At 48.3% G+C, this 20,217-nt stretch overlaps 1 protein-coding gene across 1 annotated transcript in view; it reads left to right on the forward strand.

Annotated features, from left to right (window-relative positions):
• LOC120381632 (zinc finger protein 850-like) overlaps positions 1-19,934 on the forward strand; it is a gene marked incomplete at its 5' end in the record, with an annotated part of 181,823 nt that extends 161,889 nt beyond the window's left edge. Inside the window, one exon of the mRNA XM_039499789.1 lies at positions 18,463-19,934. Within this exon, the coding sequence (XP_039355723.1) occupies positions 18,463-19,778 (1,316 nt within the window). The remainder of the gene's footprint in view (positions 1-18,462) is intronic.
• Positions 19,935-20,217: the final 283 nt, after the last annotated feature.

A 20,217-nucleotide genomic window follows, 5' to 3' on the forward strand; every position in this document is an offset into this window, starting at 1 on the left:
CATGGTCTGGTGGGGCTTCCCTGGCCCGTGGGGCTTTGAGGGGTATCTGGGGTCCCTGGCCAGGGATTCTGGGAGCTGCGTCCCAGGGAATATCAGGGGTATCTGGGGTCCCTGGCCAGAGATTCTGGGAGCTGCGTCCCAGGGAATATCTGGTGGGACCCTGGCTAGGGGGTGTCTGTTGCCCCTGGCTGTCGGGTCTGGACTCTGGGTACTGGGCAGTGTCTGGGGGCTGCTACTAACCATGATCCTTCTCTCTGATCAACTTGTGTCAGAGTCCTGGCTCCAAGCACTGCCTGGCATTCCCCAGTCACATGCCCTGTCACTGTGATAACTTTCTATCCACTTATCAGTCACTGTTAGTGTGAAATCACAGATTTTGCTTTTCTCCTCTTTTGAAAACTGCAGGAACTTTCAGTTCCATTTGGAAAATTGTGCCCCCCCAGTCTTTGTCCTAGATCTGGGGGGTGAGGGAGGTGGGAGGTGGGAAGGGGTCAGCACTGCCACACGATGGTCTCTTCCACAGTGTTCTGGACTCATTCTTTCTGAAATCTGGTTTCATTGAGACCAATGTTAATCCAGAGTCACTGTATGGAAACACAAGGAGTGACTCCGGATGGACAGTGGGGCAAATGAGATCAGCAATTCTCCCTGTGAGGAGCGGCTCTCATTAGCTGCTCTCCCCAGAGAGCTAAAGGAGGGAAGCTGCTCAAACGCTCTGTCCCTCTCTGCTCAGGATACTGGGGTTCAGCTTCCTGGGTCAGACACTGCAGCCTCCATTGTGATCGGGGAGACCAGGCTTAGCAGCTGCTGCTCCCCCAGTGGGGTTCTGTGCTGGGAAGTGACCTGAATTAAAGCTGCTTCTCTGCCCGGCCCAGGGGATGACTTTCTCCAGCTGGTCCTAGCCCCCTAGGGCAGCCATGGGCCCTGTTAATACTAAATTCTGAGCCAGAGTCTCCAGGTAACTGAAAGACCTCAGGGAAAGTGCTGGGGTCTGGCCTTAAAATGACTCCACACAAACAGACCCCCCTCATTTCTCATCCAATTAACAATTGCAGGAGCAAATCCAGCCATGGGGGAGCAAACTACCCAGGAATGGGACTTTCCTACCAGATGGGCAGGGAGAGGGGAAAAGGAGCTAGAAGGAGAAAGAGAGACTGAAAGGGGCTGTGGGAGAGAAGAGTTTGGAGAGAGATTTCCAGATCTCTAATCTGCCCAGACAGATGTATTACTGCACCCTGGATAGAGTCACTTTCCTGTGGAAAAGATGAGAATCAGACAGAGGAAAATCCAGTTCCTGACTCCATATCCCTCCTGCTGGGGTGTGGCTGCCGTGGGGTCAGTGTCTGAGGGGATCCCCCACAGTGACTCCTTTGGTTCTGCTTTTTTCTAGCCTTGTTTTCAGAGACTTTGTTATGGGGTGAGGGGAGGGAGAAGGGAGGTTAAAAATGTCACTGTGGGCTTAGCCTGGCAGGAGAGGCCAGGTCTACACTGTACAAAGAGATCAAGCCTTTCTCAGCATGGCAGACTCTAGGGTGCCTGTCTGCAGGGAAAGGGCCTGGGGGAATCATGCTGTGAAATGAATTAAAGCCTGTTCTGAAACCTTCACAACTGCCCTTCTCGCCCTGCCAGGCTGCAGAATAACGTCCATGTTTCGCTCCAGTTCATCCCGTCCTCTCGTTGGACAGGGGAGAGAAATGGCTGCAGAGGAGCCAGTTCAGGTAGGTATTATCAGGGGGTTGCTGGTGGGTTCCTCCAGGGCGGGAGAGGGACAGCAAATACGTGGGAGATGGGAAGGTTTGCACAGGCTGGTTTGGAGGCTGCAGTCTGGTTTGCAGGAAATGAACAGGGTGGAGAAAGGGAGGAGGACAGGGGTGTGCTAAACCTGCTGGGAGTTATTTAATATGTGGCCTAGATTCTAGGAACAGACCCAGGAGGTTCGGCGGTAGAAATGCTCTAGTTTGTGGAGCAGAAAATAACCCAGCTGCATGGGGCTGGGAAAACTGACCAGACTCATAGTGCTGGAGCCCGACCTGATTAACCAGCGGCTGCTGTGAGATATGAAGGGGGCACCCACCAGTGAGGCTTAGGGGAGCTTCCCCTCCCTTCACATCCAGCTCTTCAGAATGGGGAGGGTGTTGGACTCCCTGCCAGCGAGCTCTCCCTGGACCCTGCTAGGGGCTCCATCTCCTGAATCAGTCAGTGGCTAGTAGGTGTGTGATGGGTCTGCTGGGAGAGAGGAGGGGCTCTCGCTTCGTCCCCTCCCCCTGGTGTTTCCTGGATGCTCTGAGCAGGGTGGGGGTGGGACTCTGACTGCAATCCACCCAGAGTTTCTGTTTGGCTCCTGTCCTCCATGTATGGGGGGGGGCTGTGAGTGGGGCAGCAGGTCCTGAGTGTTGGACTCTCGCTCTTTCAGGGGCCAGTGACCTTCGAGGAGGTGGCTGTATATTTCACCAGGGGAGAGGGGGCTCTGCTGGACCCCGCTCAGAGAGCCCTCTACAGGGATGTCATGCAGGAGAACTATGAGAATGTGACCTCGCTGGGTAAGGGTTACTCTCCCCTCTGTTCTTGGAAGGGGAAAAGAAGAGAGATAGTTCATGCCACCCCACAATGCCACCTCTACTCTGTCCTGTTGCCTCATCACCCCAATATGCCAGTGACACACAAGCTACCAGAGACCCTCCCCTGCTGCAGAACACTTTGGGAACAGAGCACAGGAGCCGTATCGCATAGTGTAAAATATCTCCTGTTTCCTCAAGTAAAACTGAGGGTTAGGTGCGGCATAATCAGCAGACGCTTCCTACCCCTGACCTCTCAAACCCTGAGCCTTCTCCTCCCAGACCACAATAATGCTTGGGGTGTAACGAGCAGGCTGCTGGAGTCAGAGCTGCTGGCCCAGGGTCACTTATCACACAGACACTCCGTGCGTCCTTGACTGCTGGCTGCGGGTATCCAGAGAAGGAAGCTCAGTGGCAGATTTAGCGTTAGTGGGGCCCTGTGCTCAGCTTCATTTTAGGGGTCTCTCCTGGGGACATAGGCAAGAAAAAGAACATTCTCTCATTTCCTTCCCACCCCCATTTTTCATTCTTTTTTTTCCTTCCTCCTCCTATAAGTAATAGGAAATAAATGAAAATAAAGTGAGGTAACTTGATTGTTTTTGTCGTCTAACCGATTTTTCCACAGACCACTTGAAAATTGCTGAGTCTTGGTGCACCACTTAATGATCTTTCCATATATTGTTTGTGCCGTTAGCTAACTATTTTAAAGCACTTTGGATAAGAGCCCTTTATTAAAAATTAAAAATGTTGGAGTGCAGGGTCTGGCCAGGAGTTAGGGTGTGGGAGGGGGCAGGGGGTTGGGGTGTGGAGCACTTACCTGAGCAGCTCCTGTTTCATGCGAGCAATGCAGGTGGGGATGTGGGGGGGCGGGAGTCAGAGTGGGCAGGAGGCTTCTGGGAGGAGGGCAGGAGTCAGGGCTGGGGGTGTGTGATTGGCAGGGGGTGGGGGATAAGTGGTTATGGGTGGTTGCAGGAATCAGGGAGGGCAGGGAGCTGGGGTGTGTTTGAGAGGGGTGCAGGAGTCAGGGCTGGGGGTGCAGGGTCTGGGAGGGAATTGGGGTGCAGGAGCTGCTGGAGATTGCAGTGCAGGGTCTGGCCAGATTTTAGGATGCAGGAAGGGGCTCAGGGTTGGGGCAGGAGGTTGGGGTGTGAAGTGCTTACCTGGGGCAGCTCCCATGTGGTGTGAGGGGTGCAGGTGGCAATGTAGAGGGGGGGGGGTGCAGGAGCTCCCATTTGGCGCTCAGGGAGCGGTTGAGGATGTGCGGGGGGTGCAGGAGTCAGAGCAGGGGGCGTGAGGGCTCGTTATGTGGGAGGGGATGCAGGAGTCAGGTCTAGGGCTGGGAGGGTGGGCTGGGGTACTGGGGGTGCTCCCAGCCCCCTATCCTGAGTGGCTCAAGCAGGGGCTGGGGGCAGGGGGGGTATGTGATAGGGGAGTGCTTTGTAAAGCAGTGAGCAAGTGACCAGGGAGCTTTTCAAACAGGGCTGCTAACGGGGAGTTTTGTGAGGGAGTTTGGAAGGGGAGTGGGAAGGGGCGAGGTACTCTTGCCATTCTTTAAAACATTTAAGCTATAATACAAACTTCTTGATTGAAACAAAACCCCTGTTGTTAACCTAGGTAGCTGTAAGAGAGAATGCAGGCAGAAGCCCAGCAGCAGAGTGGGGGCTATCCTGTTTATTGCTCTCAATGTAGCATGTATGATTACCTGCCCTGTGGGCGGGTGGCTTACGTGTGCATTCGGTGCAAGGAGCTCCTGGCCCGCAGAGACCGCGTGGAGGCTTTGGAGGCCAGGGTGGTGGAACTGGAGTCGCTAAGGGAGGCAGAGAAGTATGTTGATGAGGCTTTCCGGGACACTGTAGATTTCTCCCACCTCCGGTCAGACAGCCACTGCATGGTTGAGGAGGATGAAAGGCCCAGGGAAGGAGAGCTGTCAATGGGAGCAGAGGGAAACCTTCCCATAATTGGGACCTTCCTCCCAGATGGTGTTGGGGTAACCTCTTGCACTGAGGTTACCCCAGGCATTAAGAAAAGGCAGCTGTTAGTAATGGGAGATTTGATCATTAGAAACAAGGATAGCTGGGTTTGTGATGACCGGGAGAACCGTATGGTGACTTGTCTGCCTGGTGCAAAGGTTTCTGATTTCTCAAGGCATCTAGATAGATTTATGTGTAGTGCTGGGGAGGAGCCGGTGGTCGTGGCACATGTAGGCACCAGTGACATAAGGAACGGTAGGTGAGACGTCCTGGAGGCCAAATTTAATCTGCGAGGAAAGAGACTGAAATCTGGGACCTCTATGATGGCATTCTCAGAAAAGCTTCCAGTTCCATGCACAGGGCCAGGTAGGCAGGCAGAGCTTGAGTCTCAATGGGTGGATGAGATGATGGTGTAGAGAGGAGGCGTTTAGATTGATTAGGAGCTGGGGAAACTTTGGGGATGCGGGGCCTATACAGGAAGGATGGGCTCCACCTAAACCAAAGTGGAACCAAACTGCTGGCACTTAACATTAAAAAGGTTGCAGAGCAGTTTTTAAACTAAGAGATGGGGAAAGCCAATGGCTGCAGAGGAGCTCGTGGATCGGACAGAGACTTGTCTTAGAGGAGAGTCTAGTGATAGAGATTTTCTAGTTCTAGTCAGAAAGAGAGGCTGGAAGAGGATAAAGTAGGGGCCAGATTAGACGAGAAGCATTCACACACACAAGAATCTGACACATCAGAAAAGGGCAGACAAATAAACAGTGGCAAGTTTTTTAAATTCTTGTACACAAATGCTAGAAGTCTAAATAATAAGATGGGTGAATTAGAGTGCCTCTTGTTAAAGGAGGATATTGACATAATAGGCATCACAGAAACCTGGTGGAGTTAGGACAATCAATGGGACACAATTGTTCTGGGGTACAAAATATATCGAAGGACAGAGCAGGTCATACTCGGGGGGTGGGGAGGGGAGTGGCACTGTATGTTAAAGAAAATGTAAACTCAAATGAAGTAAAAATCTTAAATGAAACCACATGTTCCATAGAGATTCTATGGATAGTAATTCCAGGCTCTAATAAGAATATAACAATAGGGATCTGTTATCGACCACCTGTCAAAGACAGTGATAGTGAGGATGAAATGCGAAGAGAGATTAGAGAGGCTATCAAAATAAAGAACTCCATAATAGTGGGAGATTTCAATTATCCCCATATTGACTGGGTACATGTCACCTCAGGACAAAATGCAGAGACAAAATTTCTGGATACTTTAAATGACTGTTTCTTGGAGCAGCTGGTATAAGAACCCGCAATGGGAGAAGCAACTCTCGATTTAGTCCTGAGTGGAGCGCAGGATCTAGTCCAAGGGCTAACTGTAATAGTGGAAATAGTGACCATAATATAACAACATTTAACATTCCTGTGATGGGAAGAACAGCTCAACACTGGCATTTAATTTCAGGAAGGGGAACTATGCAAAAATGAGGGGGTTAGTTAAACAGAAATTAAAAGGTACAATGACTAGAGTGAAATCCCTGCAAGCTGCATGGACACTTTTCAAAAACACAATATTAGAGGCCCAACTTAAATATATACCCCAAATTAAAACACACAGCAAAAGAACTAAAAAAAAGTCACCGTGGCTTAACGACCATGTAAAAGAAGCAGTGAGAGATAAAAAGGCATCTTTTAAAAAGCGGAAGTCAAGTCCTAGTGAGGTACATAGAAAGGAGCATAAACACTACGAAATTAAGTGTAAAAATGTAATAAGAAAAGCCAAAGAGGAGTTTGAAGAAGGGGCTAGCCAAAAACTCAAAAGGTAATAACAAAATGTTTTTTAAGTACATCAAAAGCAGGAAGCCTGCTAAACAACCAGTGGGGCCACTGGACGATTGAGATACAAAAGGAGCCCTTAAAGACGATAAAGTCATTGCAGAGAAACTAAATGGATTCTTTGCTTCAGTCTTCATGGCTGAGGATGTTGGTGAGATTCCCAAACCTTTTGTGGGTGACAAATCTGAGGAACTGCCACAGATTGAAGTGTCACTAGAGCAGGTTTTGGAACTACTTGATAAACTTAACTGTAACAAGTCACCGGAACCAGATGGTATTTACCAAGAGTTCTGAAGGAACTCAAATGTGAAATTGGGGAACTATTAGCTATGGTTTGTAACCTGTCTTTAAATCGGCTTCTGTACCCAATGACTGGAAGATTGCTAATGTAACGCCAATATTTAAAAAGGGCTCTAGAGGCGATCCTGGCAGTTGCAGACTGGTAAGTCTAATGTCTGTACCAGGCAAATTAGTTGAAACAATAGTAAAGGAATAAAATTGTCAGGCACATAGAAGAACAAAAAATGTTGAGCAAAAGTCAATATGGTTTCTGTAAAGGGAAATCATGTCTTACTAATCTATTAGAGTTCTTTGAAGGGTCAACAAACATGTGGACAAGGGGATCCAGTGGACATAGTGTACTTAGATTTCCAGAAAGCATTTGACAAGGTCCCTCACCAAAGGCTCTTACATAAATTATGTTATCATGGGATAAGAGGGAAGATCTTTTCATGGATTGAGAACTGGTTAAAAGACAGGGAACAAAGGGTAGGAATCAATGGTAAATTTTCAGAATGGAGAGGAGTAACTAGTGGTGTTCCCCAAGGGTCAGTCCTAGGACCAATCCTATTCAACGTATTCATAAATGATCTGGAGAAAGGGGTAAACAGTGAGGTGGCAAAGTTTGCAGATGATACTTGGGACGATGCGGTTCTGGTGGGACCCAACTGAGAGTGACAAATCGCTTAAAACAGGGCAGTTACAGCCCAAGGCTGGGATTTTTCCACCTCTAAGGCAAGGCAAACCAGCCAGACAAAGAGGAATTTGGTTTCACCCCACTGGTTAACCACGTCACACAAGCAATTCCCTTAGACACTCCAGTCTTCCAGTATCACCACCAGTGCACTCATCCTGCATGCTGTTATGAAAACCAACACCCCAATAAAAGAAAAAGGTTCTCTTGATCCCAAAGAATCAAGCCCCAGACCCAGGTCAATATACACATCAGATCTTACCCACAAATCATGCTGTTGCCAATCCTTTAGAATCTAAAATCTAAAGGTTTATTCATAAAAGGAAAAAGATAGCGATGAGAGCTAGAATTGGTTAAATGGAATCAATTACATGCAGTAATGGTAAAGTTCTTAGTTCAGGCTTGTAGCAGTGATGGAGTAAACTGCAGGTTCAAATCAAGTCTCTGGAGTACATTCTCCTCTGGGATGGGTCAGTCAGTCCTTTGTTCAGAGCTTCAGTTTGTAGCAAAGTTCCTCCAGAGGTAAGAAGCAGGATTGAAAACAAGATGGAGATGAGGCATCAACCTTTTATAGGCTTTTCCAGGTGTAAGAATACTTCTTTGTTCTTACTGTGGAAAATGACAGCAAAATGGAGACTGGAGTCACATGGGCAAGTCCTGCATACTTTGCTGAGTTACAAGGCATATCTGCCTTCTCTCAATGGGTCAGTTGAATAGCTGATGGTCCTTAATGAGCCATCAAACAGGCTAGGCAGAGCTAACACCAACTTGTCTGGGATGTCTCCCAGAAGCACAGCATAAGTTTGAAATACAGACAGGATAGAGCCAATACTCATAACTTCAACTGCAAAATGATACATACATATAGACCCCATAATTATAACCAGCAACCCATAACCTGGTCTTGGACACCTTATATGACCCCCTTTACATAAGATTTGGTGCCACTACAGGACCTTGGTTGCAACCATGTTCTATATGGTCCCAGATTATATCAATAACGTCACAATACTAAACTGCTCAAGATAGTTCAGACCAAAGCAAACTGTGAAGAACTTCAAAAAGATCTCACAAAACTAAGTGACTGGGCAACAAAATGGCAAATGTGTATAAATGTCAAGTGATGCAGATTGGAAAAAATAACCCCAACTATACATACAATATGATGGGGGCAAAATTAGGCTAATCAGGAAAAAGATCTTTTTGTCATTGTGGATAGTTCTCTGAAGACATCCAGCAGTGTGCAGCGGAAGTCAAAAAAGCAAACAGGATGTTAGGAATTATTTAAAAAGGGACAGACAGTAATACAGAGAATATCTTATTGCCCTTATATAAATCAATGGAAATAACTAATTTAGACCTCATCATTTTATATGTATATTTGGGATTATGTTTGCCAATGGGCTGCACTATGTGTTATCCTGACATCTAGCACTGCTGAGATCCTGCATTCAATAATATCCCTGCCCTTCCTGTTCCCGTTCTCCACTGAACCCCACGCTTATGTTTCCTGCTTCCCCAGGACTCTGTCTCTGGACCCATCTGTCAGCAAGAAGCAGTGCCAGGGAGACTTGGATTTCTGGGATGTGGATTTACTTTCTGTGTGTTTTAGGAGAGTCTTTGAAATTGAGTGTCTGTGACATTAAGCACAGTACAATCTGGACTGTTAACAGCTGTGGCCCCTCAGTTCCCCAGGCTGGGGTGCCTTTTACACTGCTCTACTGTGAGAGCAGCCACTCCTGGGCAGTTCACACGCTGTCTCCAGCGTGTAACTCGCTCCCAGCTACACAGTATTGAGTGCTGCTAGTCAGTGATTCACAAATTACAGTGCCCCACAGGAGAACCTCAGAAAATTCTCTGCTCCCAGACTTCCCCCAGAAATGTGCATCTTGCACTGTCCAGCACACTCCTGAACAATGGGAGCTCATACGAAATCTGTTGTTTCATCAGTGGAAAATGACATGCACCAGCCTTGTTATTCCAAATGGAGTTTCCAACACACTTTAATCCAAACACACTGGTTTGATTAAAAAAAAAGGAAACAAAATTATTAACTACGGAAAAAAAAGATTTGAAGTGACTACAAGTAATGAGGCATAAAAGTCAGAATTGTTTATGAAAGAAATGCAAAGATAAAACACAAACTAATGTTTAACTTAACAAGCTAAAAGGGATTTAAAAGAAATGTTTCTCTCACCATCTGCTGAGACAGGCTGGTTTTCCTTTCAGCCAGGACTCCCCCTAACCTGCCCCTGCCGCCCACATTCAGTTCTTCAGGAGTTGTCATGAGCAGAGGAAAAGGGGAGAGAGAGAGAGTCTCATGCATTTTCCTCACCTCTTTTTATAATTCAGTCCTTTGTACTAGAAACCACTTCAGTTCTCAGCTGAGTCATGGTGACAGGCTGTCATAGATACGAGCTTCAAGTGTCCCTGTGATGGAATGTAAATGTCATCTTCACACCTTCCCCCTGGTGGAGAATGGCTATTTGACCAGCTGTTTGCCTTGCTGTCTCTGAGGAACTTAAGATTAGGGTTGCAGCTTTTTCAGTAATATCATACCGTAAAATCTCATCACTTTCCATACAATGTTGCTACACAGTTTAACAGGAGGATATTCAGTAGATTATGTCTTTTCAAATGGTACCTCACAAGCCCTACAGTGATAAATGAAGGGGAGGGGAGGGATCTCCCTTTTATAAACACCCAGCCAGACAGTTGGCTGTAAAATCCCTGTTGATGCGAGTTCTCTGCTTGCTTTACCCCTAAAGGGTTAACAAGCCAACAGGGTTTAAAAAAAAAAAGCATTGGGCACCTGACCAAAAGAGCCAATGGAAAGGCTAGAACTTTTTAAAATGGGAAAGTAACTTTCCCTTTGTCTGTCGTTCTCCGGAGAAGGCGACACGGAGTAGCAATGCTGTGTATGGCTTGAAGCAGGTATGAAAATTCATCTTCCATACCTAGAAGAAATGATTTGTCTAGGGAATGTTTAGACAGACACAATCAGGTTTATTTTTTATTTTGGCTTTTGGATCTCCTTTGTGCTCTCCCAGATGTGTGTGTTTGCTTGTAAGCTTTAAGCTGAACCCCCAAGAAAGCTATTTTGGGTGCTTACAAAAATTTTCTTTTAAGATCTAGCAAAGCCTAAGTTCCAGATGTATTGTTTTACTTTTCAATTTTAATAAAATTGACCTCTTAAGAACAGGATTGGATTTTTGGTGTCCTAAGAGGTTTGTGTGTGTTGTTTGATTAGCTGGTAGCCACAGCTAATTTCCTTTGTTTTCTTTCTCAGCTCTTTCCTGGAGGGGAGGTGAAAGGGCTTGAGGGTGCCCCATAGGGAAGAATTCTCAAGTGCTCCTTCCTGGGTCCAAGGGTTTGGGGTTTTTGCAATTGGGTGGTGGCAGCATTTACCAAGCCAAGGTCAGAGAAAAGCTGTAACTTTGGGGGTTTAATACAAGCCTAGAGTGGCAAAAATTAATTTGTAGAATCCTGTCGGGCCCCCACTTTCTGCACTCAGAGTGACAGAGTGGAGATTCAGCCCTGACACATACTATGAACAAAATTGATCATAATTTTCTAGAAGAGTGAACATAGGGGAACAGACTAGCACAGTGTCTGTGTGTTCCCAACATATATGTGGGTATTCTAGTCCCTCACAAGCAAGGTGTTCGGCATCTTCAAACACCTGAGGAACCGGTCCTGGGGATTCACTGGTTTATTAAGTGACACTGTATGGAATTGAGAGACACTTTATATTATTATAAATACTGTGGCAAATTGCCGGTACTGTTATGCTGGGTCTCGTGCTTTCTCTTCTTTGGGGAAGGTTCAGGGCGCCATTGCTTGCCTCTGAATCGGTATTTTAATTACCCCACTAGTGTCCTTGAGGAGGGGAGTTGAGAGGGAGGGACCTGGGCCCGCCCTCTTCTCCAGGTCCCAACCCAGGGGCCCTGAGGTTAGTGGTGAACCACTTGAACTGGCGGTTCCTTCCCCTGGGCTACTTCCCTCTCCTGCCCTTCAGCTTGTGGAGGGGCTTCTTGCCCTCCTTCTACACAAGCCAGGTGCCCCTTACCTAGGGTCTTTGGATTTCTCAGCCCACCGCAGCACTCCTCCAAACTTTCCTTTTGTCTCTCTTCAAAACTGTTCTCTGCTCCAACCAAACCTTCCTGCTCCAACTCCCACACTGTCTGACTGAAGCAGGGGTTTTTATCACCTGACTGACTGCTGGTGCTCTAATTGGCTTCAGGTGCTCTAGTTAATCTGTAGCAAACCTTCCTCCCCTTGCAGGGAATAAGGCTCCCTGCTAACACTCTCCTGCTGCCCTCTGGCCATGCTGTATCACATATCCCTCCCCCCCCCCCAGCTCAACACCAAGGGGTTGGGCTACTTGGGACGAGAGGCAGTGCCGTCGCGCTAGGCCATCAGCGTTGCCATGTTGGCTTCCAGCCCTATGCTGGACCCGGAAATGGAAAGGCTGCAGAGAGGAACCACCTCGTCACTCTAGCGTTCCTCTCCTTGTTCCTGTGCATCCACTGGAGGGGGGCATGGTCTGTCACGAGGGTAAACCGCCGCCCCAGGAGATAGTAGCGGAGAGTCTCCATAGCCCATTTTATCACCAGACATTCCTTTTTGACAACAGCGTACTTTTGTTCCCTGGGGAGGAGCTTCCGGCTGAAGTACAAGATGGGGTGCTCCTCCTCCCCTACCATCTGGGAAAGGATGGCACCGAGCCCCACCTCCGAGGCATCCGTTTGTAGGATGAATTCCTTCTCGAAGTCTGGGGCTATGAGTACTGGATGGCAGCATAGGGCTGTCCGTAAATCTACAAATGCTTCTTCAGTTGCATCAGTCCACTTTACTATCTCGGGGCCTTGAGCTTTTATCAGATCCATCAATGGCCCTGCTCTTGTGGCAAAATGAGGGATGAATCTCCGATAGAATCCTACTATCCCTAAAAACATTCTGACCTGCTGATTGCGGATTGGTCGAGGCCAACCTTGTATTGCCTCCACTTTGTTCCATTGGGGTTTTACCAAACCTCTCCCTACTACATGCCCGAGGTATTTGGCCTCAGCTAGTCCTATCACGCACTTGAGAGGGTTAGCAGTGAGACCGGCCTTTCGCAGGGCGTCCAGCACTGCTTCTACTTTTCCTAGGTGCGTTTCCCAGTCAGGGCTATGGATGACTATGTCGTCTAGATAGGCGGTGGCATACTTGGCATGGGGTCGTAGTAACTTATCCATAAGTCGTTGGAATGTTGCAGAGGCCCCATGGAGTCCGAAAAGGAGGACAGTGTATTGAAACAGGCCATCGGGTGTAGAGAAGGCAGTCTTTTCCTTGGCATCCTTGGCCAGGGGAATTTGCCAATGACCTTTGGTCAGATCCAGAGTGATTAGGTATCAGGCCTTGCCTAACTGATCAACTAGCTCGTCAATGCGTGGTATCGGGTAGGCATTGAAGTGGGATACTTCATTCAATTTCCGGAAGTCGTTACAAAACCTCAGGGTGCCATCAGGCTTGGGGACTAGGACGATTGGACTGGACCACTGACTGTGGGATTCTTCAATGACCCCGAGTTCCAGCATCTTCTTCACTTCCATCCTAATTTCTTCCCTTTTAGCTTCCGGTATTCGATGTGGTCTTATCGTCACCCTTACTCTGGGGCTGGTGACAATATGATGTTGGACTAGTGTCGTTCATCCCGGTTATGTACAGAATACGTCCTGGTTCCGGTGGATCATTTCAATGACCTCTGTTCGTTGTTCTGGGGTTAATTCTGGAGATATATTTACCTGTCTCCGTGGGTCGTCTGTCTGAGGGTGGAGCTCCTCGAATGACCAGACACGTCACTCGTTCATGCCAGGGCTTCAGTAAGTTGACGTGGTAGATTTGCTCTGGCTTTCGGTGGTCTGGTTGTCTAACCTTATAGTTCACTTCCCCAATGGCTTCCACTATCTCATATGGTCCGTGCCAGCTGGCTAGAAGTTTGCTTTCTGCTGTCGGCACTAACACCATCACCCGTTCCCCTGGCTGAAATCTCCGTTCTTTCGCCCAACAGTTGTAATATGTCCGCTGGGCCTCTTGTGCTTTTTCCAAATGTTCCCATACTATCGGAGTTACTCAAGTTATTCGCTCTCTCATCTGTGTCATGTGCTCAATGACATTCTTTCCTGGGTTGGGTTGTTCCTCCCAGTCTTCCTTGGCGATATCTAATGTCCCGCATGGGTGGTGTCCATATAATAGTTCAAAGGGAGAAAAACCCGTGGACGCCTGGGGGACTTCCCGTATAGCGAACATTAGATACGGTAGAAGGGTATCGCAGTCTTTTCCATCCTGTGCTACCACCTTCCGGATCATACTTTTAAGGGTACGATTAAATCGCTCGACCAGTCCATCTGTTTGTGGATGGTAGACTGAGGTCTGTATGGCCTGGATGCGGAGCAGGGCACATAAGTCTTTCATTAGTTTTGACATGAACGGGGTTCCTTGGTCTGTCAGGATCTCCTTAGGGATGCTCACTCTGGTGAATACCTGTAGTAGTTCCTTTGCTATTGCCTTGGATGTGGGGTTTCTTAAAGGAATGGCCTCTGGATACCGCATGGCATAGTCAAGGATGACTAGTACGTTTCAGTGGCCCCGTGCCGATTTTTCTAATGGGCCCACTATGTCCATGGCTATCCTCTCGAAAGGGACGTCAATAATAGGCAAAGGTACTAATGGGGCCCGTAAGTGAGGTCGGGGGCTATGCAACTGGCATTCAGGGCTGGAGGCACAATAACGCTGGACTTCTGCCCGTATCCCTGGCCAATAAAACCTTCTTAGGATTCTATCCAGTGTCTTGTCTACCCCTAGATGTCCCCCAAATAGATGGCTGTGAGCTAACTCTAGTACTGCCCTTATGTGTTTCCGTGGGACTAATAGTTGCTCTACTTCTTCCCCTCGTATTTGCTCTATCCTGTACAAAAGATCGCGTTTGAGCACATAATATGGCCTTGGGCCTTTGATCTTTCCTTCCACAGGCACACCATTCACTTCCACTACCTCCTCCTCACGTTTGCATATAACGGATCATCGGCCTGGTCCTGTCCAAAAGTCTCACGTGCAGTACCCAACTGACCTAATTCTAGGGGGCCTATTTCTACTCTTCCCCCTGGGGTGCTCCCACTTGGGCTAGGAACCGCCTCCGCCTCTTCCTTGGCCTGAATTATCTCCTGCTCTCCTGAGCGGGTTCGCTTACCCACAAGGGAAGTTTTTTGATTCTCTGCTAGAATCCTGGTCCCTAATCTTTTATCTGCCCTTCGTTCTCACCTAGACTTTGGGGTTTCCCAGGGGATGAGAATAACCCTGGAGCAAATTCGGCAAACATTGGGGTGAGGCTATCTGTAGGTGCCTCCGTCTCAGCCTGGGGTTGCTACCTCCCTGGCTCTATTGGGGTAAGTAAGCTCTTAAACCCGGGAAGTATCTACCAATTAAAACAGGGTAGGGAGCTTGGGGACCACCCCTGCAGAAACCCTGGTAGTATTCCCCTGGATCTCAATCCGCACCGGGATTGTAGGGTAAAAATTCACAGTGCCATGTATGCACGTTACCCCTGTGTTTTTGGCCCGGGTTAGTTGGTCTGTTCCCACCAACTTCCCTGAGACCAGCGTGACAGCACTCCCGGAATCTATTAATGCTATGGTCTTTATACCATTCATTTTTACTGGTCTGGTATATCCATATGAGGTCATTGTGACCCCTACCAGACCGATTAGGCCACATTGCTCCCCGTAATTCCCCAGATTACACTGCATAGGTTCTTCCTTGTTGGGGCATTGGGCTGGTATATGCCCCAATTCCCCACACTCATAACACTGCCCCCTTATTCCGGTTGTCACCCTCTGCCTGGGACTGTTTGGCCGGCCCCCCACCTCTCTTCCCAAACCCCCAAGGTCCCTTCCTGGCCTCGAGCCATTCCTCGGTGTCTTTCCTCCCGGTTACAGTTCTCCTATAGTTCTCGAAAGCCCGGGGCCTTGGGTTTGGGGTTGGCTTCCTGGATTGCCGTGACTCCCTGCCTGGGGTCTGGAACAGTTCGCGGGCTGCCAGCTGTCTTTCCACGAGGGAGACCAACTCATCATAGGTAGAGGGATCATTCTGGCCAACCCAAGACCTGAGACCTGGTGGTAGCCCCCTCATATACCGGTCCAATACCAGAACCTCCATCATCTTCTCAGAGCTAAGGGCCTCAGGGCGCAGCCATTTCTGGGTCAGGTGTATCAGGTCAAACAATTGTGATCGGGGTGTCTTGTCCTCCGTATACCGCCACTCATGGAACCTCTGGGCTCGCAATGTCGTTACTCCGAACCTGGCCAGGATCTCTGCCTTCAGCTGGGAATAATCTGCTGCAGCCTCTGCAGCCATATCGTAATTGACCTTCTGGGCTTTCCCACACAGGAATGGGGCAAGGATACCAGACCATTGATCTCGGGGCCAGGCCTCCCGCAGGGCTGCTCTTTCAAAAGCCAGGAGGTGTGCCTCCACATCATCCTCCCGTGTCATTTTCTGTAGGCAATGGCTAGCCCGTACGGTCCGGGTCCCTTTACAGTTGCGATTCTGCTCCATAAGGGCCTTCATCTGGTTCACCAGGTCTTTCAGCAGGGCTTGGTCTTGAGCAGCCTGACTCATCAACAGATGATTGGTCCTGCTGCATTCTAGTCACCTCCTGTTGGGCGGTTGCTTGGACTCGGGTAGCCTCCTGCTGGGCCGCGGTGGCTTGTATAAGGGCCTTGACCACGTCGTCCATCTTAAGGATAGGAGGGTTTTGCCTAACCCTGGTCTAAGTCCCCAGCGCGCAGATCCCACTCCTGACACCACGTGTGGCAAATTGCCGGTAATGTTATGCTGGGTCTCGCGCTCTCTCTTCTTTGGGGAAGGTTCAGGGCGCCATTGCTTGCCTCTGAATCGGTATTTTAATTACCCCACTAGTGTCCTTGAGGAGGGGAGTGGAGAGGGAGGGACCTGGGCCCGCCCTCTACTCCAGGTCCCAGCCCAGGGGCCCTGAGGTTAGTGGTGAACCACTTGAACTGATGGTTCCTTCCCCTAGGCTACTTCCCGCTCCTACCCTTCAGCTTGTGGGGGCTTCCTGCCCTCCCTCTGTACAAGCCAGGTGCCCCTTACCAAGGGTCTTGGACTTCTTAGCCCACTGCAGCACTTCTCCAAACTTTCCTCTGCTTCCCTTCAAACTGTTCTCTGCTCCAACACCAATCCCCTCTCCTCCAGCTCCTTCCCTGTCTGATTGGAGCAAGGGTCTTTATCAGGTGACTGACTGCTGGGGCTCTAATTGGCTTCAGGTGCTCTAGTTAATCTATAGCAAACTTTCTTCCCTCTGCAGGGAATAAGGCTCCCTGCTAACCCTCTCCTGCTGCCCTCTGGCCACGCTGTATCACACTGTGTACTGAGAACTCCAAGGCTTTTCCATGCCATGTGCTGTGAAGCTTGTGTTTGGGACACAGGAATTAGAAGCCACTTGGCAAAAGGAATATAAAGGGCAGCTGCATCATCTCCATTTTGTCTTCAATCCCCCTTCCTACCTCTGGAGCAACTTCTCTACAAACTGAAGGCTTGAACAAAGGACTGAATAATGTGGATGTGTACCAGAGAGCCTTTCAAGCCAGAAACTCACCAATACTGCTAAGAACCAGATGTATAGATTTCTGAATGTGTCTGACTGCTTTCCCATTTAACAATTCCCTTTTTCTTTCTTTCTTTTATAATAAACCTTTAGTTTAGATGCTTTCTTACTTATAAACCTTTAGTTTAGATGCCAATGATTGGCTGGCATCGTAGTATTTTGAGTAAGATCCAAACCTATACTGACCTGGTAATGTGGCTGACTCTGGGGTCAGAAGAACACTTTGTTTATGTGAGCAGAGTTTTTAAATAACCTCTCACTGTGCTGGACCTAGGTGCTGCTTAGGAGCCAGACAACTGGAATGCAATAAAGGGGGCCGTGTGATTTCTTTTTTCAGTTTCTGGATAACCAGTGTGGGGGATCAGAAGCACAGTTGGTGACTGGTCGGTGAGTTTAACTTCCATGTTAACCACCAGTTTGGGGAGCCTCTGCTCTCCCTTTTTCAGCCTGCCCTGGTCTTGGCATTTTCAGTGAGGACTAGCCCAGGCACACCGGGTCACACGAAGTATTAAAGTTAAATTAATAGAATGTTTTTTATGAGAAAGTTTTATGAAATCAACGGAACTCCTTTGTTTTCTTTCATCTGAGCAGGGTTTCCATTTTCCAAACCTGATGTGATCTCCCAGCTGGAACAAGGGAAGAGCCATGGGTCTCAGACCTGCAGGGATCAGAGGAAAACAGACCCTGAGATCTCCTGCAGAGGTGAGGAAACATTAAACCAACTCTGAGTGTGAAAGTGCCTGAAGGAAACATCTGGGATGCCCTATGAAGCCCTTGAGAGGTCTCTCAGTTCATTATTGTTGCCAGCAGGGGTCATATCCTCAGGGTAACTATAGCTCATGGCTTCCCGTAGATTCTAGCAGACACCAGGCAGTAGCTTCCTCCCTTCCCCTTGAGAATTTGGATGGGATTTGAAAGCCAAATTGATCCCCTCCTCTCTCCTGTTTTGGGGAAGAGTATGGGGGAGTTCAGTTTGTGATTTTTATTTGACCTCCCTCCAGCACTTAGTTTGTTTTGGCTTTTCACTTTTCATCCCTGTTTGATGTTTCTGTCTGTTTCACAGCAAGTGATGCAATGGCATGTGAGAAAGAGGAGCAGAATTCTCAGCAGAAAAATGTTCAGCAAGTGGATAAACACAGAGCATTATGGCAAAGATCAAAAAGCAATGCGTCCAGGAGTCATGAGGAGGAAAAGTCCTGTGAGATTCAGCACAGACCAGAGAGAGAACAAGGAAACCAGCCGGGGGTGAAAATGGGTAAATGTATTTCCTCTGAGGGAACTCAGAAGGACCTCAAGGAAACCACAACAAAGCAGGAAATCATCATTGCAAAGAGAAAAAATACATGCACAGAGTGTGGAAAAAACTTATATGACTACTCAGCCCTTCTTAATCATCAGAGAATCCACAAAGGCAACTGGCCCTATGAATGCCGTGAGTGTGGGAAAACCTTCTCTCGTAGCTCAGCCCTTTCTGTTCATCAGAGAATCCACACAGGGGACAGGCCCTACGAATGCCATGAGTGTGGGAAAACCTTCACTCAAATATCAACCCTTTCTGTTCATCAGAGAATCCACACAGGAGACAGGCCCTATGAATGCCGTGAGTGTGGGAAAAGCTTCACTAATAACTCGGCCCTTTCTGTTCATCAGAGAATCCACACAGGGGACAGGCCCTATGAATGCCATGAGTGTGGGAAAAGCTTCACTAGCAACTCGGCCCTTTCTGTTCATCAGAGAATCCACACAGGGGAGAGGCCCTACAAATGCAGTGAGTGTGGGAAAACCTTCACTCGAATATCAACCCTTTCTGTTCATCAGAGAATCCACACAGGAGACAGGCCCTACGAATGCAATGAGTGTGGGAAAAGCTTCACTAGCAACTCGGCCCTTTCTGTTCATCAGAGAATCCACACGGAGGACAGGCCCTACGAATGCCGTGAGTGTGGGAAAACCTTCACTCAAATATCAACCCTTTCTGTTCATCAGAGAATCCACACAGGAGACAGGCCCTACGAATGCCGTGAGTGTGGGAAAACCTTCACTCGAATATCAACCCTTTCTGTTCATCAGAGAATCCACACAGGAGACAGGCCCTACGAATGCAATGAGTGTGGGAAAAGCTTCACTAGCAACTCGGCCCTTTCTGTTCATCAGAGAATCCACACGGAGGACAGGCCCTACGAATGCCGTGAGTGTGGGAAAAGCTTCACTCAAATATCAACCCTTTCTGTTCATCATAGAATCCACACAGGAGACAGGCCCTACGAATGCAATGAGTGTGGGAAAAGCTTCACTAGCAACTCGGCCCTTTCTGTTCATCAGAGAATCCACACAGAGGACAGGCCCTACGAATGCCGTGAGTGTGGGAAAACCTTCACTGAAATATCAACCCTTTCTGTTCATCAGAGAATCCACACAGGAGACAGGCCCTACGAATGCAATGAGTGTGGGAAAAGCTTCACTAGCAACTCAGCCCTTTCTGTTCATCAGAGACTCCACACAGGGGAGAGGCCCTACGAATGCCGTGAGTGTGGGAAAAGCTTCACTCAAAGATCAGCCCTTTCTGAACATCAGAGAATCCACACGGGGGAAAGGCCCTATGAATGCCGTGAGTGTGGGAAAAGCTTCAATCGCAGATCAAACCTTTCTGTTCATCAGAGAATCCACACAGATGGGAGGCCCTACGAATGCCGTGAGTGTGGGAAGACCTTCTCTTGGCACTCAGCCGATAATAGCCATCAGAAAATCTGCAAGGGCAATGAACACCATAAAACCCTCTAGGGCTATCAATTTTTTTTCTTTAATACTTTTCCTGATTCCCACATAGTAACTTTTAAAATCTGTTTGAACTGTTCGCAGCACCGTTATCTCTCAGCTTGGCCAGATGAGTGGCCCATTTATGCCTTTTGTAGTTTGCCTTCTTTTGAGGTGGGCCCATTTGTCCTTTCTATCAACTCAGTTATCCCACAAGTAACTGGAGTGTGCCCTTCCTATGAGGAACCAGGGAGCGTCACATTTATACCATTCCTCCTATTGCAAAGTGATTGTTAGAGTCACCAGTGATACAGATTGTATCCGTGCCAGTTGTTCTCACATTGCTCTGGGTTGTGCTGAAGAGCAGTTACATTGGGAATTTTTCATGTTATAGTTAATTAAAGAGGAGCAGGGGAAAAAAGTGTCATTTCAGCCTCTGTGACACTGGAAGGAGATGGGGTGGTTC

The sequence above is a fragment of the Mauremys reevesii genome, linkage group 14 (genome assembly GCF_016161935.1).
Source record: "Mauremys reevesii isolate NIE-2019 linkage group 14, ASM1616193v1, whole genome shotgun sequence".
Classification (NCBI taxonomy): Eukaryota; Metazoa; Chordata; order Testudines; family Geoemydidae; genus Mauremys; species Mauremys reevesii.